This window comes from Sander lucioperca, chromosome 23 (assembly GCF_008315115.2).
Source record: "Sander lucioperca isolate FBNREF2018 chromosome 23, SLUC_FBN_1.2, whole genome shotgun sequence".
Classification (NCBI taxonomy): domain Eukaryota; kingdom Metazoa; phylum Chordata; class Actinopteri; order Perciformes; family Percidae; genus Sander; species Sander lucioperca.
Window position 1 is genome coordinate 10,230,651 of NC_050195.1, and position 24,427 is coordinate 10,255,077.

The following is a 24,427-nucleotide window of genomic DNA, read 5'->3' on the forward strand; positions in this document are numbered from 1 at the left end:
TAACCAAACCTACATCATTGCTTATGAGCATCACACTTCTCATTTGGGCAGAAAAAAAGGGGAAATAAATTAACACAGTGAACTGCACTCAATAAAGAAGAAAGTGATAGAAACTTTTTAATTTCCATACGCTCTGACAGCCAGAGGATGGACACAGGAGTTATTAGATTTCAACTTCAACACTCGCCTACACACCCAGTACATGTGTTTTGAGTGAGATTTTTTTTCCTCTGAGCTGAGACCAAAGCAGAAATATTGATGCTCAGGATGGATCGCAGCATTCAGCAGTGTGCTGTGGGGTGTTTCTGATGTGTTCAACAGAATCTGGCAGTTGCCTTATCAAGCGCTCTCGCTGCAGCTTCCGATTGATCGCTTCCATCATGCCATCCTTAAGTGGACGATGACATAATTGCCTTTTGTAGCCGCGGCAGTACTGTTGGATGTGGTGTGCGGGCAGAGAGTATGTGGGGAGTGAGCATGCCCTAATTCTGAACCTACTAATTAAATGGGCTTGTCAAGTGGGAGTGTGTCCCATCTCCGCTTGTACTGGTCCTTCCAAGCAACTCATTCCTCCCATTAAGGTGCGCCCCCCCCCCCGCCTTAACACAAAATGACTGACTCAACTGACTCAAATTATGTTATTATTCATGGCTTGATAAAACGGCTCGTTCCAGCTGGACTTTTCCACGCATTCATTGGCTGTTTCCAACGACCGCGGACCCGCCATCCTTTAATATGTACAGTAGGCCGCCTGCTCAGCAGCTCACTCTGATCCAGCTGCTCCTGCTCAGCACATTCATTAAAATGCTCCGCTCCCCAATTATTCCCATCAATGGGGGGATACCTTCAGTGGCTACAACTTAAAAAAAAAAAAAGTTCAAAAAAGGAACATAAAAGCAAAAAACATACCCCCAACTGCACTGAAATGCACAAGGATGGAAAACATTAGCAATCGTGCAGGAATCAGGCTAGTAATCATTGTGTGCAGTCCATACATTAATACATTATAAGCTGTAAGAGCAGTGTAAACTCGATGCATGATTATAGGCGATCACACATGAAAAAAAACAAAGCTGCTTCATTTTAAGCAAACAAATGGGTAGGATGAAAGCATGTATACCAACAGAAAATATTGAGCATAAATAAACATTACATTACTATTACTAGCAAAAGCAACATCCACAAAATGAAGCCATTTCTATTAGTTATATTCATAGAATGCTTTATTACCATCATCTATTCAATGTGAGCTACCAGGGGCGATTCTGGGATCAGACCTTTAGGGGGACTCAGTCCCTAATGAGAATGTGACACGGATACACTAACAACCCCCCCCCCCACATGCAAAATCAGTAATTTCATTAGCCAATAATCTCTGAGCTAGCTACGGAACAACAACGTCAGCTAACATTTTTACCTAAACTTGACATTTATAAGTCACAGTAATAACGACCCAATGTTCTAACATTCAGCTAATTTAGTAGTTTACGTTTCAATTTGGGTTCTAATCTGCGCCATGAAATTACCAACTTCTTCTCTGGGGACTACCAACGATAAACTTCACAACTGCACTCCTGCTCTCCCTGTGACAGATTAGATAGACACTCAGCCAAAGGCGGGAGTCTGGCACAACCACCTCCGATTGGCCCAAACTATGTTTCTGTTAACCATTTCCTTGACGGGGTTACAAGTGCTTTAAGCCCTTTGAACCTGTAATTGTTTGCCCTCTGTCACGAACAGACAATTTCGCAAACTCTAACTTGAAACACCAAATTTGATTTTAAAAAAAATTGTTTTTTATTATTGTTAATTTTGGGGGGGGCTGAGATGAAATTTAGGGGCTTAAGCCCCCCTAAAAAAGGTCTTTAATCGCCCATGTGAGCTACACACCTTAAATATAAACGCAGAGGTAGTGGTGCTCAACAGATGTGTCCTTCAACAGAATATGTCATGATCTTGTTTTATTTTGTAGGTTTTAGTTCTTTTTAATCCTTCGCCATTATTAATAGATTCAAATTTAAGAAAACATGTACAATCTTGATACTTCCTTACAAATTAAAGACATGAATGGTTTTTTTCCCTGCGTTACAATTTCATATTTTCCATCTTGCAGTTGAATGAAACAGCACACCAAAGGCTCACCATCCACTGACACTCCATATTGCAATATTTTCTCTGTTGCTTATATACTTATCTGATGCACTGATCTTTTCATTTAACAAAAGAACAAAGTGAACAGATGTCACCAAGCAGACATCGAGAAACAACTTTGATTGATTGTTTCGTAGTGTGGCAGGGATCAGGAAGTTAAAAAGCACAAACATCCAAGAAGTTGGCATGTCTTTGTTTCTGCCTAAAGACACAGAAAGTAAAAAATGAAAATACACTGTCTAGTTAAAACAATAAATACTGCTTTGTCCAACCAGACTCCCTGGCTAAATGTACCTTTTATGTTTTTACATTAAACCCGACCATGTTGTTGTCATGTTAGTTTTCCACCCAAATGCCACATCAGTCACATTATTCAGGATGTGGCAGCAGTTAATGAAAGGCCTTTACATGTCCAAAGGAGCACAGGTCTGATCTATGGAGCAGCCCATGTGTGTCCATCAACAGTCTTGTTAGTGTCGTTGAACATGACACTGAGCCCCTTCACACGCGCTCATTAGACGACGCTCTGGAAAAGATTGCCAGTTTAATGAATAAAATCCCAATCTGACCTGAAATTAAATGTGGCAGGATGCTCTGAATGGATATTAGTTTTTCTGAAATCAACAGCTGAACGTGTCGCTGCATACAAATGAGTGTTTAAAAGTAAACTTTAAGGGACAAACAAAACGTCAGAGGGGAATTTTCTTTTTAATTCAAGAAAACAAAGAAACAAGTGAAGTCTAGGGCTGGGTAACGAATTCAACACTTTTTAGGCCCCGACGAATTGCCTTTATAGTATCGAGTATCGAAAAATGCCTTGTCATTCAATACCCAATGTCAATACCTAAGCAGAAAATCTCATCAGTGTCAGTGGGCCAGCATGCAGCATGCTTCCAAGATCTAATAATGTTTGTGATTGGCTGTTTAATGTTACATGTCATAGAGACACGCAGGAAAAACTCTACGTTCTCATGTAGTAAGAGCTTAAACATAAATAATAAGATTTGTGTCATATGTTGTAATTTTTTTTTGTTATAATGGATTTTATAAAATTAGTATAGAAAAAAGTATCATTTTGGAACCGGTATCGAAGTCACGGTATTGGTATTGGTATCGGTACCGGTACCGGTATCCAAAGGTTTTGAACGATACCCAGCCCTAGTGAAGTCACAGTATGTTAAATGGCTCACTCAGACATTTTGTTTCTATTTTACAGCCTCTGGACTTTGAGAGGAAGCGTCAGTACAGTCTCCGTATTCAGGTGGAAAATTCCCACATCAACCCTCGCTTCTTCTCCGTGGGCCCCTTCAGGGACGAGGCCACCATCAAGATCATCGTGGAGGACGTGGACGAGCCGCCGGTGTTCGAGCGCACCAGCTACGTCATGGAGGTCAAAGAGGACGCAGCCAGGAACACCGTCATCGGCTCCGTCAGCGCGTCTGATCCTGACGACAAAAACAGCCTCGTCAGGTACTGGACCACATCACGTATCAAGGGGCACATACCACTGCATCTCATGGCCTATTTCCTTATTGTGGGATAGGCCGTGAGATGCACGGATATGGGCGAAAGTTCAGGGAGAAGCTACTAAGTAAATCACAGAGTGGTCCTTTTACATTTTTAAGTTGCAGGAATTTTTTCTCTAATTGTGACATTTTGGATGCATTTTTCTGTGGACGACATATATTGTGTTAACGTGGTCTTGGACTGCATGGGAGAACTATTTATGTAGATATTACTTTCTAAAGACCGGGGTCTTGGTTGCAGCTGTCACTATGGACCTACTACACCCTGCTACGCTCTGCGATTCCCCGCAGTATCCGACTGCGTCCTGCTGCGTCCAACCGCGTCCACCCAGGCTGCTGTGCCACATTACACCCCATAACGCCCTGCTGTGCCCTACTATGACATGAACTACTACGACTACCATTGTGGCCACTGTTCCACTATCTTTATTATGACTATTCAAATTCAAAGTTTTTCCTTGCCACTGTCGCAATAGCTACTGCTAATGCTTGCTCTTGAGGCAACCACTGTAATAGTTGGGGCTTCGTAAACTACAGAGTGTGGTCTAGACCTACTCTATCTGTAAAGTGTCTCGAGATAACTCTTGTTATGATTTGATACTATAAATACAATTGAATTGAATTTAATTAAATTTTCCGGTTCCAGAAGGGATTTTCCCCATTCAATTCGTCCATTGACGTGTTAGAAAATGCTTATACAACGAGTTTTAAGCCTGGAACCAAGCCAACCGGCCACAAGATGAATCGCCATAAATCACTTGATGATTTGATTTGATTTGATTCAAGAAAGGCAAAGGTACAAGACTGTGTACATAAATGATCATAGACTTCAATGGTAGCAGCTCACTAGCCGTTCACGTACAGTAGATTTAATATTCAATAGCACAGCCTTTGAAGAAAATAACAGCTGTCAAGTGCTTTTTATCGACTTCAATGTGATTTCCACACCACTCCACTGGCAGTTTGGCCCGCTCTTCTTTTGCAAACTCCTCCAGTCTTCTTAGATTTGAACGATGTCTACTTCCAAATGTTGTATCCAAGATCTCTTTTCAGGTCCAATGGGATTCAGATCTGGACTGATTACTGGCCACTTTAGAACAGTCCAGTGTTGTTGTTTTTTAACCATTCCTGGGTGCTATTTGAGGACCCATGTCCTTCGACAGAGATGCAGCTTTGTGACACTGGGGGGAACATTGCGCTCCAAAATACCTTGGCAATCTCCTGAAGTCATGATGCCACGCACAGATTCAAGGCACCCAGTACCAGAGGCAGCAAAGCAACCCCAAAACAACCTCGTCAATGTTGTTTTCGTTGAAGGCTTTTCTAAACATAGATTTAATGGGATTTACCAAAAAGCTTCAGGACTTTGGCTTGTTCAGGTGTGTTTTAGCAAACACCAGCTGGGCTTTCTTGTGTGTCTTTCTCAGCAGTGGGGTCCTCCTGGGTCTCCTACCATAGAACCCCCTTTCATTGAGTTGGCAACGGATGGTGCGAGTTGAAATGGTTGTACCTTATGTCTATTTGGGTCAGCTTGAATCTGTTTTGCAGTTGTCTGAGGTCCTTTCTGCACTATTCAAGCAATCCTTTGCTACAATCTTTGTTTGCTACAAACCTTTCTCTTGCGTCCTCTTCTGGAGAGGTTGGCTACAGTACCTTGGGAACGTCTTGATAACATTGCGCATGGTGGACATCTTTTCTCTTAACAGCACAATGAGTACTTTGTTCCATTTAAACAGGTTGAATGAGTGATAATTGGATTGCAGGCCACTGTAATCTACCCCAGGTGTGTTCAAGAAGAATCACCTGCTTGAAATCCAATTGTTTCTTGCAACTTCTAAAAAGGTGCCAGTAACATTGTCCAGGCCATTGTTTGGATTTATGTGTGGAATAAGATTGAATTCATTATTTCTTTCAGCTTTTTTTGTTTTGAAAACACATATGTGAATACCAGAAGATGTTTTCATTTCACAATTTTCTCCTAGAAATAGTGTGTTATTTGAAGAAAAAACTGCAAGGGTGCTAATATTTTCAGCCATAAACAGCATTAAAATACGTAATGAGGCCATGGTAGAGACACATTGTTCTGTTAGACATACCAAATGCTGAACTGTGACAAAAGTTCACTTACACAACTTATTTCATGGAGATTTCCAAATTATGCAAGTATTCTATTAAACAGGAGTAATGGCAGTGGGGTGTGAGGCTACGTCTTCCACTCTGTCTCAAAGACTTTTTCATTTTTATGATGCACTAAGGGAGTTGGCTCTCAAGGTTGAAGTTCTACCACTTTATTGCAGGTGTCAAATATGATATCTTTCTCTTTTATCGCCCATCATCAAAAAGGTAGCTACCCTGTGGCATTTAAACCTGCACATTGGAAGAGGAGGGCCCGGGCAGCCTGGGGGCTGCCTGGCATAAGGAAGTCACTGAGACGGTTATCTTTATTAGCTCACCACAACACATGCAGACGCGAGCACATTTAGGCATGGATGGCAGGATGTAAACACAAATCCCTCAGTAAGCAAAGACGTCTGCATGCATGTCAACTGGGTTCCATATAACAGCTTTTCAACACAATTTACATGAATATATTTCCAAATGTAGCTAGGAATTGCTTTGCATTGCAATATAGTCATTTAAATGTTGTTGAAACTACCATTATATGAAACCTTAAAGATGCTCTAAGCGATGTTGGGTGACGGCACTTCTTGTTGACGTTCAAAGTATTTTCAAACAAAACGAGGCTAGCTCACCCCTCCCTCCTTCTCATCCCTTCCCCTCCCCCTCCCTTCCGTGCTTCCACGCACTAACCCCCCAACCCCAACCCCCAAATCCTTCTTGTCGGTTATTGGCTGGAACGCTGGAAGACTGTTTGCTATGTTTTGTGGTGCAGGTTGGCCAGTTTGTTTTTGTTGGCGTTTGTGGAGCCTGGGCTGTCTACAGAGACTACATTTTTTTTACAGTGTGTTCAGGGGACAGGCAGCTAGCGGATAGTGAGGAGATGTTTGCTGTATGTGACAAAAAATGTTGTAGCCTAAAAAACACGTGACATCGCTTAGAGCATCTTGAAAAACTTTCACCCAAATATAGCCCAGGTCAAGCTCGACATCTTTTGACCTGCAAATCCCCAAATCAATACTTTTGCTGGATTCCCACTAACTCTTGTTCTTGAAGAATATCTTCTGAAAATACTATCAAGCCAGCTGGTCATGTAGCTTCTGTAGGGAGCAAAGAGGATATATGTCCCAATCCGCTGATCACTAACATTTCTGTAACCCTACATGTCCTTCTGCTTGGCCTCCCATCCAGCCAGCTGCCTGCATGCTGAGAGCAGCACTTTGGGTGCCCGGTCAGGACGAGGCACACTGTTATCTCTCTGTCATTAATCAGGGGAAGGGTTAGGCCCAGCCAGCTGAATTATTGGGAATATTAGAAAAGCAATTAGTAAAGCCCACGGCCGACGCAGATTTAACGAGGTTAGAGTTACTGTCAGGGGGCCGGCGAGGTAGTTGGAGGAGAGGAGAGGCAGGCAGAGACGAGGAGGGAGTTTTTAGATAAAGACGCTAAAATAGTTGATGCAGGAGAAGCAGTGGGGAGGGGCTGGGGGGGAAGCAACTGCGGAGAGGGGAGAGCAATGCGGCGGTGCATTGAGAGACTGGGTTGATAGTCTCCCCTCAGGGGTCTCCTCCCTCTTATGCCGGCCCTCGTGATGCCTGCTACTCCATTAATCACACTGATGTATCACAGTAGTCTAAAAGCAGAGAAAAATAACACGACTGGATAACCTGTTGGCTCGTTTGTGTGTATATCTGTGTTCGTGGGACTGCAAACACTTACATAAATCCATCATGAACACAAGGCAGGGCGATTCAAGACCCATGGAAGACAAGGGTCACTTTAAAGGGTCTTAAATGGTTTTAAAGGGTCACGTCACCCACAGTCTATATCCCCGACGTTCCACTTCTGGGATTGCTCTCGTTCTGCTGGAAATTCTGCCAGATGTCACTCTTTTCGGATGTCCCATTACCTTCTGCTTTCTTTGTGTTGTAATTTGAAACTCCGATGGATTTATGAGGACTATGGTTAACTGCTCCTCAGATCTCTGCAGGGTAAATCCAGACAGCTAGCTAGACTATCTGTCCAATATTAGTTTTCTGTTGCACGGCTAAAACAACTTTTGAACATACACAAAACAAGTTCCTTCCAAAGGCTATTTTGACGGCACCGTGGCTCCGCTGGGTGCCACCCAAGACGATTGTGATTGGTTTAAAGAAATGCCAATAAACCAGAGCACGTTTGTCTCTCATCCCGGATTGCAATGTGGACTAGCCAGACCTTCCTCTGCAGCGCTGTTGAGGAAGGTCTGGCAATGCGAGACTACTTCACCCAAATCACACTGGTTTACTTACCTCTAGTTGTATCTAGTCATGCAGATGGTTTTGGTTTTATGTGTTCAAGACATTTGTATTCTGGGTGAAATCCAACATGAATGCAGTTATTTGTGGGAGAATTTTTTATTTGAGGGTTGTGTCAAAGCAATTGCGAGAATCTGTAAAAGACCTGCCAATCAACCTGTGAGTGACAGCAGCATCTGCTAGAAACAATATTGTGGTAAAGCTGGATAAGACCTCCTACTCTATATGAAAGTCTATATATGTCTCTATATGTTGACAGTGAGGTGTGTTGATTATCCAAAGTTACTAGTACATTGTTTTTGTTGCTGTTCTGTAGCTGCACACGTGAAATTCCATACACCACTGTATTTGTGTGGTGGCAGATGCTTCAGAGGCAGATATGTTTAAAGTTGTGCACGCAAACCTAAAACTATCTGCATGGTTAGATAACACAAAGAGTAAATGAGAAAATGTGCTTTTTTAACATATGTGTAAAGTGACCCTGTAAAAAGTAGTCTGAAAATGTTTAGAAGCGGTTATTTACCTCCTGTAGCTTGGCTCATTTGTGTAGGTAAAAACCAATTTTGTTCTATTCAACAAATTTGCCCTTTCTTCTGAGGGCAAACCACTGCTTGGATTAATGCTAAAATTTATCTTTTTCTTAATGCGTTCTTGTGTGGTATGAATAGCGAAGTAAGGAAATTATGTCTGAGTGCAGACAAGTCCATCATGCATATTCAAACTTGTTTTGATTGCCTCCTGCCTGCTGAAACCCTTCTACCCACACAGAATGTCAATTTTACCGAGACTCACCAGTAAATGTGAGCGCTATCACTCCGGACACACCTGAGAAACTCTGTAAATGTGACTGTACTCTGTATCCCTCAACTAGGGAACATGGCACACTTCCACACAGCCAGACAAAGTTTAGAAGTCTATCTTTGTATGTGTATGTGTTTTGAGCAGGTACTCTATTGATCGGCGCACAGACATGGACAGGATGTTCAACGTCCATGCAGGCAACGGGTCAGTGTTCATCCTCAGGGAGCTGGACAGAGAAGAGAGCGCCTGGCACAACATCTCCGTCATCGCCACAGAGTTCAGTAAGTGAGGCAGGACGGGAAGCAGAGCTTTTTTTTGTTCTCCCACTTCCTGTTATTCTATTGGCCAAATTGGATTTTTGAAATGTATACCAACCTCTGAATGTTGTGTTGAAGTGACAAAAGGGTGTTTTATAGAGAACAGTCACTGCCAGCCACACCCAGTATTGGCTGGATTGTCTCCACCCCAGTTGCTCTAGAATGCAGTAAACTCTCAAAACATGGCCAGGGTCTTTTAATTTGAAATAGACCAATAAACTTTTAATACTAATGTTTCATGTTATTGTGATTTTACAAATTAGCCCTGTTCTCTGATCTCCTACCGTTTTAATTGACTGTAAACTCAACACTTCCTTCATGTGTACTTGTTGTCTTGATAAATTCAGTATAATGTCCACAGCTTTATTTCCATTAGACCAACAACAATCTCAAGTTGAACTCAACAACCTGCTGCATTTTATCACTGATCTCATTGACGAATTCATTTTGTCTTCCCTTGCCTTGCCTTGGTGTTACGTTACTGTCAATTAAACAACACCTCCTGCAGTTTCACCTTGAAAGCCAACATGTGTTGTGCCCTTTGAGCTCCTGGAAGACTTTTTATGTGAAACATATACAGGATGTGTTGTCATTGTTACATTAATGTAACATTAATGTAACAATGACACCTAACACTTCTAGCACGTGTTTAATACGATTAACATAATGAGCCATTTCCAGTAGCTTAAACACTATAATTCCTTCACTTTCCTTGTAGACTTTCAATGTGAAACATCTACAGGAAGTGATAAGTTTCACTGTTTTACTATGACTAATTTTGTCCTTAATTTCAAGAGTTTAATTTTTCACATGTTCCTTCAATATGTTCAATAAGTGCCAAAAAGCTAGTGTGCAATAAAGAACATGAGAATAATTACAAAAGAAATATAAATAAAAAAAGGAAATATAAGTTAATATAAGTTGTATGGAAAAGTGTACAAACTGTTTCCTTGCAAATATGCAAAGGACATATGCAAATATACTCAGAGCAGAAGATTGCTGAGTCTGAGATGTCTGTTGATTAATGATTAAATTAGTGCTGCCGAAATATACCATATTATGCTATGTAAGGATGTAAGGCATGCATGTAAGGAAAATACTTTTTATAGAGTGCAAGTAGAGACTAATTAAGACGTGTTAACCTTAATTGTATTTATGTATATGATTTATTTATAGTCATTTACATGTCACATAATATGTATAATAATGTCAATATCACAATTACACTGTTGTTTCACAACACTTGCATTACCGTGTGCATGGAAACAGGCAAATGCCACACTTCTCGTGTACTATGACAGTTTTCTTAGGTAGAGATATAATTATCTGTGTAAATTCACTGTTCCCACCTTTCCGTTTCCCAGACAACCCGCGCCAGATCAGCCGTGTGCCTGTTTACATCAGAGTGCTGGACGTCAACGACAACGCTCCAACATTCGCCACCAATTACGAGACGTTTGTGTGTGAGAACGCAAAGGCTAATCAGGTTGGTATGACCAAACATAAAGCAGTAGTCATGGTTTCATCTTGACTTCCCAATTAGGATTATGTGTCCGTTTCCAGTTCAGCATTTAATTAGCAGACATCAGAGAGCATTTGTAAATCTGTCACGTGTGTTTTAAGCTAGAAATACTAGATGGGTGGGAGGTTAAAAAGCTGCATTGCTATTTGTATCTATTCAAAGGTTCCATATCATGGTTATTGTCAGATTCATACATGTAATTGCAGTTTCTACTAGAACATGTTTACATGATTTAATGAATGAATTTTTCTTATACTATCTGAATATATACCTGTGTTCACCCTCTGTCTGAAACACTCCGTTTTAGTCTCTTTAAGGCCCCTTCGTCAAAGAGCCCAGTCTGCTGTGATTGGTCAGCATTTCTGGGTCTTCCACATCTGCACTCTCATGTCTCTGTACCGTTATTGCAGCTGGGGAATGACTGTAACAGCACTGTGGTGGCACTTTCTACCTATATATAGTATACTTGTGACATTACAACCGTATGGAAGTCTTGAGTTTAAAGGCGCAGTTTCTGAATACTGGCTGTGGATTGAGCGTTTTGATAGTTTCACAGTATTTAAATAGCACCTTGACCTGCTTTATAATCCAAAAACGACACTCGCTTTTTACAATATGGGACCTTTAATACACATCACAATTTTACAGCTGTCTTTTTCGTTGCACTGCTGCCATTTTCCCTAAGCTGGAAACCCAAAATGTTGGGACACATTACACATACACTTTGACACTTTGAGTTTGACTATCATTTGTAAATTGCACCAGACATTGTGTGTTCACACTCGGGTCTGAACCAAATGTCGCGGTCTAGTTTAGTCTAGTTTATCTGGGCTCACAGGACATGTGATGACCCAAGCCTTGACTTGTTAGTCTTGCACAATGTAATACTCAGAAAAAAAGTACAGTCTGTACAGAATATTATCTTTTATTATATTGGATATCATATTAGACCTCAGCTGCAATGATGGAAGATGTACTTATTCTTTTTTTTTCCTGAAGTAAAAGAAGCAATACATCTGTGAAGAAATCACTGTCACTCTGTGACAAGTCCTGCATTCAAAATTTTAAGCATCAAAATATACTTAAAGTGCCAAAAGTAAAAGGACTAATGACGCAGAATAACCCATTTTATATTATTGGATTATAACTAGTGATGCATTAATGTGAAAGCATTACCTTAAAGTGGCAGCTGGTAAAACTAATCCCACTATTTTTTTAATTATAATACATCAGAATGTATTATGTATTTATACATTATGTATTTCTAATCTGAATCTGCAAAGTAACTATAGTTGCCGGTTAAATGTAGTGGACTGAAGTACAATGTGTTTGTATTTTAAATTACTGTTAGGGAATCTTTGAGGTGTATTACTTGTTAGCTTGCCATTAACTGTTTGTCTTGCACCTCTTTAACCAGAATTAACAGCTGATGTTAACATGCAAATACAAGCCTATCTTTGTTAATTAGATCGTTTCCAGCTAGTGTTGGCCAATATGGCAACATACTGTATAGCATAAGACAATAGAAATGTGTTAACCAATGGAAATGTTTTAAATTGTTTGTACTGAGGTAGCTATTCTTTTAATATTTTATTGTATTAGGTCATTGTGAGCAATGTTGTAAATGAAGGAGCTGGACTTGACTTATGGCCTATTCTTTGATTGCCATCAAAGATTTTCATCAGTGTTATGTATTACTTTGATTTATCAGGTGTTTTAATTCACTGGATTAGCCAAAACAGCTCAGGGTACAAGCGGCCGAAATGGGTTTCCTCAGGAGGGTGGCTGGCGTCTCCCTTAGAGATAGGGTGAGAAGCTCAGTCATCCGTGAGGAGCTCGGAGTAGAGCCGCTGCTCCTTCACGTCGAAAGGAGCCAGTTGAGGTGGTTCGGGCATCTGGTAAGGATGCCCCCTGGGCACCTCCCTAGGGAGGTGTTCCAGGCACGTCCAGCTGGGAGGAGGCCTCGGGGAAGACCCAGGACTAGGTGGAGGGATTATATCTCCAACCTGGCCTGGGAACGCCTCGGGATCCCCCAGTCGGAGCTGGTTAATGTGGCTCGGGAAAGGGAAGTTTGGGGTCCCCTGCTGGAGCTGCTACCCCCGCGACCCGTTACCGGATAAGCGGAAGAAGATGGATGGATGGATGGATGGATGGATTAGCCAAAACAGCTCAATTTATTTTGCATATAATGAAAAGAAGAGCTGATCAAATACTAGCATACTCACATCTACAGGTAAACATCAATCAGGTTTATCAGTGATTAAGTGATTCATTCCTAGAGCGAATAAGTGTCTCTATTGAATCCTTCTGAGATGGTTATATTATGTTGAATTGCTTAGTTATTCATAGCTAATGTTGAGTTCCTTAAATGTGGCTGCTAGAAGTTTAATGTGTAAATCACCTCTGTTTTTTTTTTCAGAGGATCCAAACCGTGAGCGCCGCAGACCCTGACGAGCCACTCGGAGGACACCGATTCTTCTTCAGTCTCGCACAGGAGGCTGCTGGGAAGGCCAACTTCTCTGTCCGTGATAACAAAGGTAATACACTCTCGGCTGATGCTTGTGGTCATCACATTAACTTCAATCGTCTGTATAATGTTTCCATAAGGCACTTACACCTGTTGTTAAACTTAACCACATCCAGTGCTGTACTGCCCATGATGTGATTTATAGTTTTTGATCTCATGGCACTAAAAGCACATTCACAGTCCAAATGAAATTTCTAGTAGAGTTTATTGAAATATTCATTCAGGTTATGGATTGCTGCATAGTAACTGGACATCCTGTTGTTTTCAGACAACACGGCCTGGATCCTAACAAGGAGGAACAGCTACAACAGTCTGCAGAAGAGCATTTATCACGTGCCTGTGGTCATTTCTGATGGAGAGTTCCCCATGCAAAGCAGCACCAACACCCTGACCATCAGAGTGTGCACCTGCGATCGCGAGGGCAACATGAAGCTGTGCAACGCCGAGGCATTCACCGCGAGGGCGGGACTCAGCACGGGAGCCCTGGTGGCCATTTTGCTCTGTGTCATCATTCTGCTCAGTGAGTACAGACTGCATGATAAGCAACCACCTTCAACTCCATCTTGCAAAGATTTTAAGCTTTATTTAACCCAGTTGGTTTTACTGAGTATTAGATTTGAGTGTTTATAAAAGCTACACTCAAGAACTTCCTTATGTTGCAAAGCCCCTCTTCCAGGTGATAAAGAGACAGTTTTGTATTTCACTCCTTAATTTGATTCTTCACTTCTTGTGGGCGGTAATTCTTCCAGTGACCACAGCTGACATGTTAATTTGATTTGAACAATGAAGCAGCAAAGATCTACAGCATCTCAGCTGAGAAAATGGAACATTGTGCTTTACTGCAACCCAAAGTTATGCTTATATGCATAACTCTGATGCCATTTTTTGTTTTACTATATTCTGACTTCTTATTACATTTTTATGACATACTATAATATGGCATTTTAGGACATTTTGAGATATTCTTCATGACTTTTTGACATTTCTTTGGAAATTTTGTATAGCATACTGTACTATGAATACTATGACTTTTTTGATGCATTATAGTATGACTATTTTTAGACTATATTATATATGACATTTTTCATAATTTTTTCAATGATCTTTTCGAAACTACTATGACTTTTTTTGACAAACTATAATATGAGATTTTATGACGTGTTATTTAGTGACTTTTTTTCAGCATACTATACTTGACTTTTTATGACATACTAATCTACTACTTTTTTTCTACATCCTGTACTATGACTTTTTTCGACATTCTATACTATGACATTTTTATTACTTTTTATCATCACTACTATATATTTTTTGACATACTATACTATGGCTTTTTTGACTTTTTTGACATATACTACGACTTTTTTTGACATACTATCCTATGACTTTTTTTAAAAATGTTTGGACATACTGACTTTTTTCAATATACTATACTATGACTTTTTCCGACTTACTATACTATGACTTTTTTCGACATACTATGACTTTTTTCGACCTAGTACTATACTATGGTTTTTTTTTACTTTTTTCGACATACTATCATGTGGCTTTTTTTTTACTTTTTTCGACATGCTATACTATGGCTTTTTTTACTTTTGTCAAAACACTATATATATAGTATGTTGAAAAAACTCAAAAAAAGTCATAGTATACTATGACTTTTTTTTAACATACTATACTATGACTTTTTATGACCTACTATACTATGACTTTTTTGAGTTTTTTCAACATACTATGCTATGGCTTTTTTCGACATGCTATACTATGGGTTTTTTGACTTTTTTCGACATACTATACTATGACTTTTTTCGACATACTATACTATGACTTTTTTCGACATACTATACTATGACTTTTTTGTGACTTTTCTCGACATACTATACTATGACTTTTTTCGACATGGTATACTATGCCTTTTTTCAACATACTATCCTATAACTTTTTTTTAAAAATGTTTGGACATACTGACTTTTTTCGACATACTATACTATGACTTTTTTCGACATACTATGACTTTTTTGTGACTTTTCTCGACATACTATACTATGACTTTTTTCGGCTTACTATAGTATGACTTTTTTTCAACATACTATACTATGACTTTTTTCGACATACTATACTATGACTTTTTTCAACATACTATACTTTGACTTTACAGACATACTATACTATGACTTTTTTTGGCTTACTATACTATGGCTTTTTTGTAATTTTTTTCAACACTATGACTTTTTTCGACATGCTATACTATGGGTTTTTTGACTTTTTTTAACACACTATACTATGACTTTTTTGACATATGACTTTTTTCGACCTATTATACTATGACTTTTTTTGACTTACTGTACCATGACTTTTTTTGACTTTTTTCGACTTACTATACTATGACTTTTTATGACTTTTTTCGACCTACTATACTATGACTTTTTTCGACTTACTATACCATGGCTTTTTTTGACTTTTTTCGACTTACTATACTATGACTTTTTATGACTTTTTTCGACCTATTATACTATGACTTTTTTCGACCTACTATACTATGGCTTTTTTTTACTTTTTTCGACTTAGTATACTATGACTTTTTTCGACATACTATCATATGGCTTTTTTGACTTTTTTCTACATGCTATGGCTATTTTCGACCTACTATGCTATGACTTTTTTGTCACTTTTTTCACCACATTATACTATGACTTTTTTCGACATGCTATACTATGGCTTTTTATGACTTTTTTTGACCTACTATACCATGGCTTTTTTTGAGTTTTTTCGACATACTATATATATATAGTATATATATATATATATATAGTATATTGTTATATATTTACTTGACTTTTCGACATACTATACTATGACTTTTTTTGACATACTATACTATGGCTTTTTTCGACATGCTACACTATGGCTTTTTATGACTTTTTTTTACCTACTATACCATGGCTTTTTTTGACTTTTTTCGACATACTATACTATGACTTTTTTTTAAACTTTTTCGACATACTATACTATGACTTTTTTTTTTAACTTTTTCGACATACTATACTATGACTTTTTTGACATACTATACTATGACTATTTTATGATTTTTGTCGACATACAACAGCATACTATGTCTTTTTTTGACATACTCTACTATGGCTTTTTTCGACATACTATACTATGATTTTTTTCAATTTACTATACTATGGCTTTTTTTGACATGGTATACTATGGCTTTTTGAGTTTTCTCGACATGCTATACTATGGCTTTTTATGACTTTTTTTCGACATGCTATACTATGACTTTTTTTTTAACTTTTTCGACATACTATACTATGACTTTTTTCAACATGCTATACTATGGCTTTTTTTTAACTTTTTTCGACATGCTATACTATGGCTTTTTTTAACTTTTTTCGACATGCTATACTATGACTTTTTTCAACATGCTATACTATGGCTTTTTTTGAGTTTTTTCGACATACTATATATACTATGACTTTTTTTTTTAACTTTTTCGACATACTATACTATGACTTTTTTGACTTTTTTCGACATACTATACTATGACTTTTTTGACATACTATACTATGACTTTTTTATGATTTTTGCCGACATACAACAGTATACTATGTCTTTTTTTGACATACTATACTATGACTATTTTTTTGACTTTTTTCGACATACTATACTTTGACTTTTTTGTGACTTTCTTCAGCTTACTATAGTATGACTTTTTTCAACATATTATACTATGACTTTTTTAGACTTACTATACTATGGCTTTTTGTGACTTTTTTCGACATACTATACTATGACTTTTTTCAACTTACTATACTATGGCTTTTTTCGACATGGTATACTATGGGTTTTTGAGTTTTTTCGACATGCTATACTAAGACTTTTTTTTTTTACTTTTTTCAACATGCTATACTATGGCTTTTTAAAAACTTTTTTCGACATGCTATACTATGGCTTTTTATGACTTTTCGACATACTATACTATGACTTTTTTGACATACTCTACTATGACTCATTTCGGCTTACTATAGTATGACTTTTTTCAACATACTATACTATGACTTTTTTCAACATACTATACTATGACTTTGTTTGACCTAATATGCTATGGCTTGTTGTGACTTTTTCAACATTCTATACTGTGGCTTTTTTAACTTTTTTCAACATGCTATACTATGGCTTTTTTAAAACTTTTTTCGACATACTATACTATGACTTTTTTCGGCTTACTATAGTATGACTTTTTTTTAACATACTACACTATGACTTTTTTCGGCTTACTATAGTATGACTTTTTTTTAACATACTATACTATGACTTTTTTCAACATGCTATACTATGGCTTTTTATGACTTTTTTTTACCTACTATACCATGGCTTTTTTTGACTTTTTTCGACATACTATACTATGACTTTTTTTTAAACTTTTTCGACATACTATACTATGACTTTTTTTTAAACTTTTTCGACATACTATACTATGACTTTTTTGACATACTATACTATGACTATTTTATGATTTTTGTCGACATACAACAGCATACTATGTCTTTTTTTGACATACTCTACTATGGCTTTTTTCGACATACTATACTATGATTTTTTTCAATTTACTATACTATGGCTTTTTTTGACATGGTATACTATGGCTTTTTGAGTTTTCTCGACATGCTATACTATGGCTTTTTATGACTTTTTTTCGACATGCTATACTATGACTTTTTTTTTAACTTTTTCGACATACTATACTATGACTTTTTTCAACATGCTATACTATGGCTTTTTTTTAACTTTTTTCGACATGCTATACTATGGCTTTTTTTAACTTTTTTCGACATGCTATACTATGACTTTTTATGACTTTTTTCGACATACTATACTATTACTTTTTTCAACATGCTATACTATGGCTTTTTATGACTTTTTTGACATACTACATCATACTATGACTTTTTTGACATACTCTACTATGACTCTTTTCGGCTTACTATAGTATGACTTTTTTCAACATACTATACTATGACTTTTTTCGACTTACTATACTATGACTTTTTTCGACATACTATACTATGACTTTTTTCGATATGCTATACTATGGCTTTTTTTGACATGGTATACTATGGCTTTTTGAGTTTTCTCGACATGCTATACTATGGCTTTTTATGACTTTTTTTCGACATGCTATACTATGACTTTTTTTTTAACTTTTTCGACATACTATACTATGACTTTTTTCGACATGCTATACTATGGCTTTTTGAGTTTTTTCGACATGCTATACTATGGCTTTTTTAAACTTTTTTCGACATGCTATACTATTGCTTTTTATGACTTTTTTCGACATACTATGGTATGACTTTTTTCAACATGCTATACTATGGCTTTTTATGACTTTTTTTGACTAATATACCATGGCTTTTTTTGACGTTTTTGGACATACTATACTATGACTTTTTTGACATACTATACTATGATTTTTTATGATTTTTGTCGACATACTACAGTATACTGTCTTTTTTTGAGATACTCTACTATGACTTTTTTCGACATACTATACTATTACTTTTTTCAACATGCTATACAATGGCTTTTTATGACTTTTTTTACCTACTATGCTCTGACTTTTTTTGACTTACTATACTATGGCTTTTTTCGACATGGTATACTATGGCTTTTTGAGTTTTCTCGACATACTATACCATGGCTTTTTTTGAGTTTTTTCGACATACAATACTATGACTTTTTTTTACTTTTTTGGATATATTATATATACTATGACTTTTTTATGACTTTTATCGACATACTACAGTATACTATGACTTTTTTCGACATACTCTACTATGGCTTTTTTCGACATACTATACTATGACGTTTTTCAACGTACTATGCTATAACTTTTCTAGGACTTTTTTCAACATTCTATACTATGAATTTTTTCAAGATGCTCTACTATGGCTTTTTTCAACATACTATACTATGACTTTTTTCGACTTACTATACTATGGCTTTTTTCGACATGCTATACTATGGCTTTTTGAGTTTTCTCGACATGCTATACTAAGACTGTTTTTTAAACTTTTTTCGACATGCTATACTATGACTTTTTTCAACATGCTATACTATGGCTTTTTATGACTTTTTTCGACATACTATACTACGACTTTTTTTGACTTTTTTGGACATACTATACTATGACTTTTTTGACATACTATACTTTGACTTTTGTATGACTTTTGTCGACATACTACAGTATACTATGACTTTTTTCGACATACTCTACTATGGCTTTTTTTGACATGCTATGCTATGGCTTTTCATGACTTATGACTTTGGTTTTTTATGACTTTTTTTGACCTACTATATTTTATGGCTTTTTTTGAGTTTTTTCGACATACTATACTATGGCTTTTTTAAAACTTTTTTCGACATGCTATACTATGGCTTTTTATGACTTTTTTCGACATACTATACTATGACTTTTTTGACATACTCTACTATGACTCATTTCGGCTTACTATCGTATGACTTTTTTCAACACACTATACTATGATTTTTTTCAACATACTATACTATGACTTTTTTTTACCTAATATGCTATGGCTTTTTGTGACCTTTTCAACATGCTATACTATGGCTTTTTTCGACATACTATACTATGACCTTTTTTCGACTTACTATACTATGGCTTTTTTCGACATGCTATACTAAGACTTTTTTTTTTACTTTTTTCGACATGCTACACTATGGCTTTTTGAGTTTTTTCGACATGAAATACTAAGACTTTTTTTTTTTTTTTTTTTCGATATGCTATACTATGGCTTTTTTAAACTTTTTTCAACATGCTATACTATGGCTTTTTTAAAACTTTTTTCAACATGCTATACTATGACTTTTTTCGGCTTACTATAGTATGACTTTTTTTAACATACTATACTATGACTTTTTTCGACATACGATACTATGACTTTTTTCAACATGCTGTACTATGGCTTTTTTGACTTTTTTCGACATAATATACTATGACTTTTTTCGACATAATATACTATGACTTTTTTGACATACTATACTATGACTTTTTTGACTTTTTTCGACATAATATACTATGACTTTTTTGACATACTATACTATGACTTTTTTATGATTTTTGTCGACATACAACAGTATACTATGTCTTTTTTTGACATACTCTACTATGGCTTTTTTCGACATACTATACTATGATTTTTTTCAGCTTACTATACTATGGCTTTTTTCAACATGGTATACTATGGCTTTTTGAGTTTTTTCGACATGCTATACTAAGACTTTTTTTTTTTACTTTTTTCAACATGCTATACTATGGCTTTTTTAAAACTTTTTTCGACATGCTATACTATAGGTTTTTTCAACATACTATACTATGACTTTTTTGACATACTCTACTATGACTCATTTCGGCTTACTATAGTATGACTTTTTTCAACATGCTATACTATGACGTTTTTCAACATACTATACTATGGCTTTTTTTGACCTAATATGCTATGGCTTTTTGTGACTTTTTCAACATTCTATACCAGGGGTGGCCAACCAGTTAGGTATAAAGAGCCACAAAAAAAAACGCACCATAGCAAAAAGCCACACAACACATGCACGTCCACACTACAACAGCAACAGTGTCTTCCAGATCTAATGACAGTCATAATACATAGCAGTTTTCATATTTTTTTTTTCTCACTTAGATTGACTCAGTGGGAAACCTGACAGTCTTTGTTATCCACAGTCCTTTTCAGGTCTTGCTTGAACTCGGTTGTGGCCACTCGAAGCAACTCTCTCACTCATCTGTCACTAAAGGGGCTTTCAAACAGTCGGATTCAGCAGTGAAAGGGTTAACGAGGAAGGTGATCTGTGGCCGCTGTTTTTCCTCAGGTTGCAGAATCTGTCCTCAAAACTCTGCTGCATTATTTTCCATTTTAAAATAATTGGCAAATGTATTGGCAGATGCATTCAAATGTGTCTTTTTTTTTTACTTATCTGAAATACTGTATGTTTCAGATAAGTTAAAAACAACAATCAACCAATGACACAGCCCCCAGCCACACAATAAGAGCCTCACAGGAGCAGGCAAAGAGCCGCATACCGCTCAAGAGCCACAGGTTCGCCACCCCTGTTCTATACTATGGCTTTTTTTTGACTTTTTTCAACATGCTATACTATTGCTTTTTTGACTTTTTTTGACCTACTATACTATCACTTTTTTCGACATACTATACTATGACCTTTTTTCGACTTACTATACTATGGCTTTTTTCGACATGCTATACTAAGACTTTTTTTTTTACTTTTTTCGACATGCTACACTATGTCTTTTTGAGTTTTTTCGACATGAAATACTAAGACTTTTTTTTTTTTTTTCGACATGCTATACTATGGCTTTTTTAAAACTTTTTTCGACATGCTATACTATGACTTTTTTCGGCTTACTATAGTATGACTTTTTTTTAACATACTATACTATGACTTTTTTCGACATACTATACTATGACTTTTTTCAACATGCTATACTATGGCTTTTTATGACTTTTTTTTACCTACTATACCATGGCTTTTTTTGTTTTTTCGACATACTATACTATGACTTTTTTTTAACTTTTTCGACAAACTATACTATGACTTTTTTGACTTTTTTTGACATACTATACTATGACTTTTTTGACATACTATACTATGACTTATTTATGATTTTTGTCGACATACAACAGCATACTATGTCTTTTTTTGACATACTCTACTATGGCTTTTTTCGACATACTATACTATGATTTTTTTCAATTTACTATACTATGGCTTTTTTTGACATGGTATACTATGGCTTTTTGAGTTTTCTCGACATGCTATACTATGGCTTTTTATGACTTTTTTCGACATACTATACTATGACGTTTTTCAACATGCTATACTATGGCTTTTTTTTACTTTTTTCGACATGCTATACTATGACTTTTTATGACTTTTTTCGACATACTATACTATTACTTTTTTTAACATGCTATACTATGGATTTTTATGACTTTTTTGACATACTACATCATACCATGACTTTTTTGACATACTCTACTATGACTCTTTTCGGCTTACTATAGTATGACTTTTTTCAACATACTATACTATGACTTTTTTCGACTTACTATACTATGACTTTTTTCGACTTACTATACTATGGCTTTTCGTGACTTTTTGGACATACTATACTATGAAGTTTTTCAACGTACTATGCTATAACTTTTCTATGACTTTTTTCAACATTCTATACTATGACTTTTTTCAAGATGCTCTACTATGGCTTTTTTCAACATACTATACTATGGCTTTTTTAAAACTTTTTTCGACATACTATACTATGGCTTTTTTGACATACTCTACTATGACTCATTTCGGCTTACTATGGTATGACTTTTTTCAACATACTATACTATGACTTTTTTTGACATAATATGCTATGGCTTTTTGTGACTTTTTCAACGTTCTATACTATGGCTTTTTTCGACATACTATACTATGGCTTTTTTTACTTTTTTTGACCTACTATACTATCACTTTTTTCGACATACTATACTATGGCTTTTTTCGACATGCTATACTATGGCTTTTTCAGTTTTTCGACATGAAATACTAAGACTATTTTTTTTTTTTTTTCGACATGCTATACTATGGCTTTTTTAAACTTTTTTCAACATGCTATACTATGACTTTTTTCGGCTTACTATAGTATGACTTTTTTTTAACATACTATACCATGACTTTTTTCGACATACTATACTATGACTTTTTTGACATACTATACTATGACTTTTTTTGACATACTATACTATGACTTTTTTATGATTTTTGTCGACATACAACAGTATACTATGTCTTTTTTTGACATACTCTACTATGGCTTTTTTCGACATACTATACTATGACTTTTTTCAACCTACTATACTATGGCTTTTTTCGACATGGTATACTATGACTTTTTTCAACATGCTATACTATGGCTTTTTTTTAAACTTTTTTTCGACATGCTATACTATAACTTTTTATGACTTTTTTCGACATACTATACTATTACTTTTTTTTTAACTTTTTCGACATACTATACTATGACTTTTTTCAACATGCTATACTATGGCTTTTTTTTTTTAACTTTTTTCGACATGCTATACTATGACTTTTTATGACTTTTTTCGACATACTATACTATTACTTTTTTCAACATGCTATACTATGGCTTTTTATGACTTTTTTGACATACTACATCATACTATGACTTTTTTGACATACTCTCCTATGACTCTTTTCGGCTTACTATAGTATGACTTTTTTCGACTTACTATACTATGACTTTTTTCGAGTTACTATACTATGGCTTTTCGTGACTTTTTGGACATACTATACTATGACGTTTTTCAACGTACTATGCTATAACTTTTCTATGACTTTTTTCAACATTCTATACTATGATTTTTTTCAAGATGCTCTACTATGGCTTTTTTCAACATACTATACTATGACTTTTTTCGACTTACTATACTATGACTCATTTCGGCTTACTATAGTATGACTTTTTTCAACATACTATACTATGGCTTTTTTTGACTTTTTTCAACATGCTATACTATGGCTTTTTTCGACATGCTATACTAAGACTTTTTTTTTTTTACTTTTTTCGACATGCTACACTATGGCTTTTTGAGTTTTTCGACATGAAATACTAAGACTTTTTTTTTTTTTTTTTCGACATGCTATACTATGGCTATTTTAAACTTTTTCAACATACTATACTATGACTTTTTTCGGCTTACTATAGTATGACTTTTTTTTAACATACTATACTATGACTTTTTTTGACATACTATACTATGACTTTTTTCAACATGCTATACTATGGCTTTTTATGACTTTTTTTGACCTACTATACCATGGCTTTTTTTGAGTTTTTTCGACATACTATACTATGACTTTTTTTTTTTTACTTTTTCGACATACTATACTATGACATTTTTGACTTTTTTTCGACATACTATACTATGACTTTTTTGACATACTATACTATGACTTTTTTTGACATACTATACTATGACTTTTTTATGATTTTTGTCGACATACAACAGTATACTATGTCTTTTTTTGACATACTCTAC

At 36.0% G+C, this 24,427-nt stretch overlaps 1 protein-coding gene across 1 annotated transcript in view; it reads left to right on the plus strand.

Annotated features, from left to right (window-relative positions):
• LOC116040047 (cadherin-10) overlaps positions 1-24,427 on the plus strand; it is a 79,265-nt gene that overhangs the window by 46,914 nt on the left and 7,924 nt on the right. Inside the window, exons 7-11 of the mRNA XM_031285279.2 lie at positions 3,368-3,621; positions 9,038-9,174; positions 10,575-10,696; positions 13,152-13,269; positions 13,528-13,779. Of these exons, the coding sequence (XP_031141139.1) occupies positions 3,368-3,621; positions 9,038-9,174; positions 10,575-10,696; positions 13,152-13,269; positions 13,528-13,779 (883 nt within the window). The remainder of the gene's footprint in view (positions 1-3,367; positions 3,622-9,037; positions 9,175-10,574; positions 10,697-13,151; positions 13,270-13,527; positions 13,780-24,427) is intronic.